The sequence below is a fragment of the Pan paniscus genome, chromosome 7 (assembly GCF_029289425.2).
Source record: "Pan paniscus chromosome 7, NHGRI_mPanPan1-v2.0_pri, whole genome shotgun sequence".
Taxonomy (NCBI): Eukaryota; Metazoa; Chordata; class Mammalia; order Primates; family Hominidae; genus Pan; species Pan paniscus.
The window spans coordinates 160,345,944-160,355,499 of record NC_073256.2 but is presented as its reverse complement, the minus strand read 5'-3'; the positions used below and the strand labels follow the sequence as shown (position 1 = coordinate 160,355,499).

The window sequence follows — 9,556 nt, the reverse complement described above, 5'->3', positions numbered from 1 at the left end:
AAATAAAAGCCAGAAAGTGTATTTGATGATCATAGTTATGTATATGTGAAATGAAGGACAGCAATGATGCAAGGGATGGGTGAGTGGAATTAAAAATATCTTATTATTTATTTATTTTGAGATGGAGTCTTGCTTTGCTGCCCAGGCTGGAGTGCAGTGGGATGATCTCGACTCACTGCAACCTCCGCCTCCTTGATTCAAGCATTCATCTTGACTCAGCCTGCCGAGTAGCCGAGATTACAGGCATGCGCCACCACACCTGGCTAATTTTGTATTTTTAGTAGAGACAGGGTTTTGCCATGTTGGCCAGGCTGGTCTCGAACTCCTGACCTCAGGTGATCCACCCGCATCAGCCTCCCAAAGTGCTGGGATGACAGACATGAGCCACTATGCCCGGCCTAAGAATATCTGATGATTATAAAGTGCTTGCATTACCTCTGAAGCTGTATAGTGTTATATGAAGGTGGACTTGGAGAGATGAGTTTTAAGCGTATATTGCAAACTCTAGGGCAACCACTAAAGAAGTGAGACCCAGCCTCTAGAAAAAAAAAAAAAAGGAAATTAGCTATGAAGCCATGCAAAGAAATGGAGGAACCTTAAACGCATATTACTAACTGAGATAAGTCACTTTGAAAAGGCTACAAACGGTGTCATTCCAACTATACAACATTTTGGAAAAGGCAAAAGCATGGTGATGATAAAAAGGTCGGAGATGTCAGGGACTGGGGCAGGAGGGATGAGCAGGCAGAGCACAGGTTTTCTTTTCCTCTTTTTACGACAGTGAAAATACTCCTAGGATCCTGCAAGGAGGGATACAAATTACATACATTTGTCAAAAGCCACAGCATGTTCACCACCAGGAGGAGACCCCATGTGACTCCAGGACGCTGGTTGATAACAACGTATCGAGATTCCTCACATGGAACCAGTGCGCTCCTGTGGTGGAGGGTGTGCCTGTGTCAGGGCAGGGGGTACGTGGACATTTTCTGCAGTTTTTGATCAATTTTGCAATGAACTAAATCTGTGGTATAAAAATAAAGTCTATTAAAAGAATCCAAGGCCCCCTCTCATCTCACGATAAGATAAAGTCCCCATCCATTTTACTCCTCTCAGCCCTAGAGAAAGGAGAGGCCAGGTCCCACCACCTTCCACAGGGACCCCCAGTCCAGACCCCACGCCTTTTCTCAGCATCCTCAGACCAGCAGGACTTGCAGCAATGGGGAATTAGGCACCTGACTTTTCCTTCATCTACCTTTGGCTGGGGGCCTCCAGCCTTGACCTTCGCTCTGAGAGTCTCAGGCAGGTCCAGAGTCAGTTCTCCCATGACGTGATATGTTTCCAGAGCAGGTTCCTGGGTGAGATAAAAGGATTTGGGCTGAACAGGGTGGAGGGAGCATTGGAATGGCACTCAGGGCAAAGGCAGAGGTGTGCGTGGCAGCACCCTGGCTGTCCCTGCAAAGGGCACGGGCACTGGGCACTAGAGCCCCTCGGGCCCCTAGGACGGTGCTGCCGTTTGAAGCCATGCCCCAGCATCCAGGCAACAGGTGGCTGAGGCTGCTGCAGATCTGGAGGGAGCAGGGTTATGAGGACCTGCACCTGGAGATGCACCAGACCTTCCAGGAGCTGGGGCCCATTTTCAGGTAAAGCCCTCCCTGGCCCTCACTGGGAACACCCAGATCCCTGCCCCTGCTGCCCAGGACCCTGCCAGGCACTCAGCACTGCCATTCCCAGCAGGTCCCGGCACTCTGCATCCTTTGGAGGATGGGGAAGGAGTGCAGCACGTGCTGGTCTGTGGTGCTGCCAGGGCAGGGGATAGTGCAGAGAAAACCCCAGCTCACTGCAGAGAGGGCAGGACTCAGAAGCACTAAAGTTGAGAGGTTCCAGGGAGCCAGCAGGAGGGCTTTAGCTGTGAAGCTGCTAATCCAGGAGCAGGGAGGGTGGACAGGAGACACTTTGGATTGGGACTGCAGGGTGGGGCCACGAGGGACATGACCCCGTCCAGCAGGGCCTCATGCTTGGCCCCACAGGTACAACTTGGGAGGACCACGCATGGTGTGTGTGATGCTGCCGGAGGATGTGGAGAAGCTGCAACAGGTGGACAGCCTGCATCCCCGCAGGATGATCCTGGAGCCCTGGGTGGCCTACAGACAACATCGTGGGCACAAATGTGGCGTGTTCTTGTTGTAAGCGGCGAGTAGGGAGCTGGGAGCAGGGTGGGCAGCCTGGGTGTAGGGGGGAGGCGAGAGAGGCAGGACCCAAAAGCACATCTGCACTGGGCCCCTGTGGTGGGCAGTGAGGGTGAGCATCCGGCCCAGAGGACGGCCATCCCGTGGGGTCGCGTCTGCCCTGTGGGTTGGGGAAGCAGGGCGGTGGTGGAGAAATGGGCACGGGCACCTCTGCAGAGAAGACGCAGAGCAATGAGCCCTTCTGTGTAGTGAGAACCCGCTCTGCACCAACCTCGGCGGCTGCTTTCTCTTGCGGTCTGGGGACTGTCCTTCCCATAGGTCAGAAAACTGAGGCCCTGAGAAGGGGACTCCCACTGGCTCAGGTCACAGGCTGAGTGCTGAGCCTGGTGTTCGCCGGGGCTGCAGCCTCCCTCAGGGCGCTCAGGGTCCCTGCAGTCCTGGCAAACCTTCCTGATGGGGACAGTCCGGGGCAGGAGGCAGGTGGGGACGCAGGTGGCTGGTGGCTCCGTTGTTCTCAGAAGCAAGGCACGAGGTGGGGCGGTTGATGGCACTGGGGAGGATGTTTCCTGGCCCGTGGAGAGGGTGGCGCCTGGTCAGGTGGGCAGGGAGAGGCTGATGCTTGGAGTCGGTCACCCGCAGGGATGTTGTCATTAGGACGGGGGAAGGACTGGACGAGGATGTCACAGTGGCGACAGCCCCCACTCCATGGTAGGAAGGGAACGCTCTTGGGAATAGTGGGGTTTAGGTAAAAGGGCACCCGTGGGTCGGGGCCTTCACTGAGGCTGGCCTACAGATGACATCTGGGAGAGAGTCAGGACCCAGGAAGGCAGGTCCAGGAGGCTGGGTGCGCATAATGGAAGGAAGGGGAGCGCACCTGTATGTGTGTGCGTCTTGCATCTGCGCACATGCTGTGCGCTTCTCTGTACCTGCATTTGCACATGTGTAGTGTGTGCACATGTGTCTGTGTGTGTGCATGTATGTGTGGTGTGTGTGCACGAGTGTCTGTGTGTGTGCGTGTGCAGGTGCCGGCATGGGTGTAGTGTCTGTGCACACGTGTACATGTGTCTCTTCACACATGGTGTTGAGGTCTTGCATGGGCGCACGTGTGCGTGTGCATCTTCTGCCTGCCATCACTGTCAACAGCTCACAGCAGCCAGCTGGACTTAAATAAAGGAGTTTTGCAGGAATGTGGCTGACAGGGGAAATTCCTCCTCACCATTCCCTGGGGGCATCCATGGAGCCCCCACGCACTCTGGCTGTGGGTGAGGATGGCATGAAGCACAAAGCTTGGTTTCTGTCCTGCAGAAGATACAGATGCTTCACAGAGACAGACAGAGGCTGCTGCCCCAGAGGCACTGTGCCCAGGGCGGGGAAGTGTGGGGAGGAGAGGGCAGCCAGGGGCTCTCCCCTCAGGACACTGTGTGGGTGAGGTGGGCAAAGCTTGACAACAGGGGTCACCTCCTTTCTTGGAGAAAAGCCCTACCCTGTTACTACAGGGAGGGCCCGCATGGGTGAGGTGGTGCCAGACTTGGGGCGCCAGGTCCCGGGAATGACCTCAGTTACCCTGTCAGCACCTGTGGGCAGAAGCTACGGTCTCATCCCTGCTTAGACCTGAGTGGCCTTTGTCCAGCACCTGGAGGCCGCTCTGAGAAAAGGCTGCAGCTCGAACACAAACAGGCAGCTTCCACCAGGGCCCCCAGTCAGCTCCCTGCAGGCCGATTCCCCTTGGGGACAAGGAGGATGGGATACGGGTCAGGGCGTGTCTTGCTGGGGCGGCCTCACAAGCTCTGCCCTGGCCTCTGTAGGAATGGGCCTGAATGGCGCTTCAACCGATTGCGGCTGAACCCAGATGTGCTGTCACCCAAGGCCGTGCAGAGGTTCCTCCCGATGGTGGATGCAGTGGCCAGGGACTTCTCCCAGGCCCTGAGGAAGAAGGTGCTGCAGAACGCCCGGGGGAGCCTGACCCTGGACGTCCAGCCCAGCATCTTCCACTACACCATAGAAGGTGTGGGCCATGCGGGAAGGTCCAGCCTCAGAGACCCTGGAGTGGCCAGGGACGGGGATGGGGGACTGAAGGGAGTGTGGGGAGGCAGCCAGGAGGCCTGGGGCTGCCTTGTGCTCAGCAGTGCATCCTCCCCGCAGCCAGCAACTTAGCCCTTTTTGGAGAGCGGCTGGGCCTGGTTGGCCACAGCCCCAGTTCTGCCAGCCTGAACTTCCTCCATGCCCTGGAGGTCATGTTCAAATCCACCGTCCAGCTCATGTTCACGCCCAGGAGCCTGTCTCGCTGGATCAGCCCCAAGGTGTGGAAGGAGCACTTTGAGGCCTGGGACTGCATCTTCCAGTACGGTGAGGCCAAGGACCCGGGCAGTGCTATGGGGAAGGGACACCATGGGGGCCCAATTTCTCCCTCTCCACCACCCAGTGGGGAATGGAGGCCACAGGGAGGGGTCGGGGATTCCTCACCGTCCTGCCAGGGAGATTGGTGTGAGGCTGGGGCTGGGCTGGGCTGATCCGGAGAATTTGGGATGAGAGCAGGGAGATTTGGGTGTCGGGGCAGTCTGGGCAGGAGGAGGACACTGAAGGATGCTTCCCAGCACCAAGATCTGAGGGCTGTCCCCTGTTCCCTGGACAGGTGACAACTGTATCCAGAAAATCTACCAGGAACTGGCCCTCAACCGCCCTCAACACTACACAGGCATCGTGGCAGAGCTCCTGTTGAAGGCGGAACTGTCACTAGAAGCCATCAAGGCCAACTCTATGGAACTCACTGCAGGGAGCGTGGACACGGTCAGGCCGGCAACCAGCCCCACCCAGAGAGGGTGATGCCAAGCCTGCCTCCCAGGCACTGCCTGCCAATGCCACATGGCACCCACGTGCCCCATCCCCAGGCTACAGGCCCCATATTTCTGTTGCCTTCAGCCTTCCCCCCTTCTTTGTTAAGGGATGAGATTTGCAGGGGAGGGGAAATGTGAGCTCCCCCTCACATGAGACAGAGTTTGCAGTTACCTGTGTAGGGAACCATGCTCCAGGCTGGAAGAAAGGTGGATGAGGCCCTGGACACACAGCAGCTCTGTCCCCACTGGAAAGCTCTGGGTGTACAAGGAGAAGGAGGGTTGAGAGGCAGCTGTAGGACTCCACTGGGCACCCTTCCCAGTGTGCCCGGTCACCTTGGGCCAGAAATGCAGATGCATGGGAGGGAAGGGTTGTGGGGAAGACAGCAGCACAGGCTCCAGCCAGTGCAGAGGGGCCTGTGGGTGCACAGTGGGGAGAACTCAATGGAAGCAGAGGGAGCTGGGGCTCCAGAACTCCCTGGATGATGCTGAGGTGTGGGCCCTCTGCCCTAATGGTGGCTGTGAGAACCCGCCCTGAAGAGGCTACAGGGGACCTGGGCCTTGGTGGAGATGGGGGTCACCTTTCCCTGAAGAAGTCAGGGAATCTGGCCCAAGTGGTCATCAAGATTTCAGATCCGGGGTCCCAGGGCTGTGTCATGCTCAGGGCATGGATGTCTCCACCCCTCAGAGGGAGGTTGTCCTGGGAGGGGTGTCCCGGGGGCTGAGTCCTCCTGTGCAGGGTCTGACCCTGCAGACATGGCTTCTGCAGACAGCATTTCCCTTGCTGATGACACTCTTTGAGCTGGCTCGGAACCCCGACGTGCAGCAGGCCCTGCGCCAGGAGAGCCTGGCCGCCGCAGCCAGCATCAGTGAACATCCCCAGAAGGCAACCACCGAGCTGCCCTTGCTGCGGGCGGCCCTCAAGGAGACCTTGAGGTGGGTGCTGGCTGAGGCCTCCCTGTGGCCCTGGCCCCCTGCTGGAGAGCAGCCCCCACTGGGTGGTGGCAGACAGAATCTGGGGCCGATAAACAGCGTCACCCAGCAGCCCATTCCCCTGCACCTGCTCTTCCTCCCCCTCAAGGACAGGGAGCTCTTCTTCCTCTGGAATCCCTCTTCAACGCCCTGGGGATTAACGTGGGGCATGTCCTTCCGCGCTTGGGGCTGCTTAAGTTAGGGGAGGTTTGGCCGGGCTCAGCAGGTGCAAGGAAGCACTTCCTACGACCTGGGCTTCCCATGGATCTGGGACCTCTGCGGGGTCTTCGGTAGGAAGGGTGCAGAGAGCACAGGAAGCCCCGTCCAGCTGAGGACCCTTTCTGTGGATGCCCCCACCTCCAGGCTCTACCCTGTGGGTCTGTTTTTGGAGCGAGTGGTGAGCTCAGACTTGGTCCTTCAGAACTACCACATCCCAGCTGGGGTGAGTGAACCCCACACCCCTCCAGCTGAGAACCTCCCTCCCCAGTCATTCCCTGATCCCTGCTCTGCATCGTCCGCAGACATTGGTGCAGGTTTTCCTCTACTCGCTGGGTCGCAACGCCACCTTGTTCCCGAGGCCTGAGCGGTATAATCCCCAGCGCTGGCTAGACATCAGGGGCTCCGGCAGGAACTTCCACCACGTGCCCTTTGGCTTTGGCATGCGCCAGTGCCTCGGGCGGCGCCTGGCAGAGGCAGAGATGCTGCTGCTGCTGCACCACGTAAGCAGGCCTGGGGGCGGGGGCGGGACCTGGGCAGCAGAGGCGGGACCTGGGCAGCAGAGGCGGGACCTGCGCACTGGGGGCGGGGCTTGCATGGTGTGATTGACACCTGGGAACAGTGGATGGGGCCTTGGTTGGTTGAGGTCGGCGTGACCAGGGAGGATCTGTGCTGAGCAAGACAGGGTAGGATCTGGGTGAGGCTGCTTCTAAACATTGAAATGGGGACTAGGGGAGTGGGGTGGAGCCTGTACAGAATAATGAGGCTTGGGCAAGACCTGGGCAGGATTCAGTCTGGGCCTGGTCCGTAAGGTGGGGCTGGTCAGAAATGGGATAGGTTGGGGCCCAGGCTGCTGCTCCCCCTTCAGCATAATTGTTGCACCTGGGACCATGGGAGGAAGCTGCCCCATGTCCATGGGCTACTGACCAGGCCAGATGGAAACCCAGCCTCTGTCCTAGGTGCTGAAGCACTTCCTGGTGGAGACACTAACCCAAGAGGACATAAAGATGGTCTACAGCTTCATATTGAGGCCTGGCACGTCCCCCCTCCTCACTTTCAGAGCAATCAACTAGTCTTGCATCTGCACCCAGGGTCCCAGCCTGGCCACGAGCCTCCCTCTGCCTGACCCCAGGCCACCTTTCTTCTCTCCCACGTGCACAGCTTCCTGAGTCACCCCTCTGTCCAGCCAGCTCCTGCACAAATGGAACTCCCCAGGGCCTCCAGGACTGGGGCTTGCCAGGCTTGTCAAACAGCAAGGCTAGGGCACAGCTGGAGACGATCTTGCTGGCAGGGCCTGGCCTTGTCCCCAGCCCCACCTGGCCCCTTCTCCAGCAAGCAGTGCCCTCTGGACAGCTTGACTCTACTCCTCCCAGAGCTGGCTCCAGGCTCCTCATGAGGCCATGCAAGGGTGCTGTGATTTTGTCCCTTGCCTTCCTGCCTAGTCTCACATGTCCCTGTCCCTCTCCCCCTGGCCAGGGCCTCTGTGCAGACAGTGTCAGAGTCATTAAGCGGGATCCCAGCATCTCAGAGTCCAGTCAAGTTCCCTCCTGCAGCCTGCCCCCAGGCAGCTCGAGCATGCCTTGAGCTCTCTGAAAGTTGTCACCCTGGAATACGATCCTGCAGGGTAGACTAAAAAGGCCCCTGTGGTCACTTATCCTGACACATTTTCAAGTGATACAACTGAGTCTCGAGGGGCGTGTGTTCCCCAGCTGATCATGTCAGCCTCATGCCCCAGGCCTCATCTTTCATGGACCAGGTCTTGTTCAAGCAGCGAGTGTTGGGTCCTCTGCTTCCTGAGCTGTCCCCTGGAGAAGGTCCCGAGGATGCTGAGAGGAGATGGAAGAGTCACGTGGGGTGGGAACCTTGGGTGTGGTTCCAGAAATGTTTTTGGCAACAGGAGAGACAGGATTGGGCCCACAAGGACTCAGATGAGTTTTATTGACTCATTCCTCTGGTTGATACGGAGCCATGCCATGTGCCACGACCTGGGGTGGGCACAGGGAGGCTGCAGTTTCCTACGTGAACCTGCCTTGGGCCTCATCTGCTCCTAGCCCAGCAGAGAGAGTTGACCCCTCCTGAACTGGCCACTCCACAGTGCTCCTGTGCAGGGATAGGAAGTGCCCCAGGGTGAGAACGTGCCCAGCCACATCATCTTTATTTCCTGGGATTTTCATTGGGGCAAAGATCTCAGCAGCCAGCTCCTGGTAGCTGATGAGGATCAGAGCATTTGTTCCCCCATAAAAGGGGAAATACTTAGGTAATCATTCCAGGTGTGTTCAGTAGTTCCAGGACTCAGGGACTCAGGCCAGTCACCCTGTGACCGCAGGTTGCTTTCCCACCCTGGGCAATGCAGTGCAGCATGGGAAAGGAATAAGAGGGGAACAAGGTGCACAGACCTCAGAGATGGCTTTCTTGTTTATGGGGCTCTCACAGATACCCATCCAACTCCTCTAGTCAGCACTAGATCATGGGATCCTAAAATAAACCTTGGAAAAATATTTTAAAGCCTTTTATCTCAAAATTATTATAGATACATTCAAATTTGTTGACATATATATATAGGCAGGTCCTCCCCACCCTTCACACAGCCTCCCACCGTCAGCAGCTTGCATTTACATAGAACAGTCTTCAAAACAGGAAATGGACAGTGGCACGATTCACTGAGCTTATTTAGAACTTACCAGTGAAATGTGTGCCTGCGAATGGGTGTGTGTGTGTGTGTGTGTGTGTGTGCCTGCCTAATTCCATGCAACTCTGTCCCATATGTAAATTTTTGTGTGTTTTTAAATGTAAGCTTAATTATTACTCAGTTGTGGTGAGGCCCACAGGCCAGGAGAAGACTGTGATTGAAGAAATAGTCTGTTACTGACAGCGTGCAGTGGCAGGGCTGTTCTTGCCATCATGACCTCATTGGAAGCATCCGGGTCAATCTGAAGGCAGAGGTTCTAGTTCTTCCTGGGGGAGGAGCCAGTGAAAGCAGGGTAGGCAGGCTTGGGACTGATTGCTTTGCATGATTACCCAGGGCTGCGAGTCACAGGGATTGTCTCTGGCTGTCTGGTGCCTGACTCTGGGGGAATCTGTTCAGGGGAGCTGTGGCCTGGAGTGTGCAACAAGGTGGCTGGCACAGGGCTTGTGCTGGCAAGACTTCACAGGAAAGGCATTCGCCAGGGGGGACCTTGACCATCTGTAGTAACTGGCCAGCCCTGGTAGGGCATCCTGTCCAGGATGCAAGCCCAGAAAAGCATCAGAAGCACAGAAAATAACAAGGATGATTTCATGATTGGCCTGGTGATGCTTGGATGTCATTATTGAGAAAGCACTAGGGTTAGTTTCTTTATCCACTTGTTGATT

General features: G+C 57.0%; 1 protein-coding gene across 2 annotated transcripts; it reads left to right on the top strand.

Moving 5' to 3' along the window:
- Window positions 1-1,306: 1,306 nt before the first annotated feature.
- On the top strand, window positions 1,307-8,702 carry CYP11B2 (cytochrome P450 family 11 subfamily B member 2). Of its 2 annotated transcripts, XM_034967019.4 has the most exons (9): window positions 1,307-1,640; window positions 2,028-2,183; window positions 3,992-4,191; window positions 4,329-4,532; window positions 4,819-4,973; window positions 5,787-5,953; window positions 6,353-6,431; window positions 6,511-6,708; window positions 7,165-8,702. In XM_034967019.4, the coding sequence occupies exons 1-9, from the start codon at window positions 1,402-1,404 to the stop codon at window positions 7,276-7,278; spliced, it is 1,512 nt and encodes a 503-aa protein (XP_034822910.3). In that variant the 5' UTR covers window positions 1,307-1,401; the 3' UTR covers window positions 7,279-8,702. The 2 variants fall into 2 exon arrangements, with proteins under 2 accessions (XP_034822910.3, XP_034822911.3); XM_034967020.3 differs by lacking the exon at window positions 6,511-6,708 and having other exon boundaries at window positions 7,165-7,278.
- Window positions 8,703-9,556: the final 854 nt, after the last annotated feature.

Excerpts from the sequence above, each read along its gene's own strand:
- CYP11B2 (XM_034967019.4), top strand. The coding sequence starts at position 1,402 with ATGGCACTCAGGGCAAAGGCAGAGGTGTGCGTGGCAGCACCCTGGCTG. Across the intron at positions 4,192-4,328 it reads CTTCCACTACACCATAGAAG|CCAGCAACTTAGCCCTTTTT; the intron begins GTGTGGGCCATG and ends TCCTCCCCGCAG. Across the intron at positions 4,533-4,818 it reads GGACTGCATCTTCCAGTACG|GTGACAACTGTATCCAGAAA; the intron begins GTGAGGCCAAGG and ends TTCCCTGGACAG.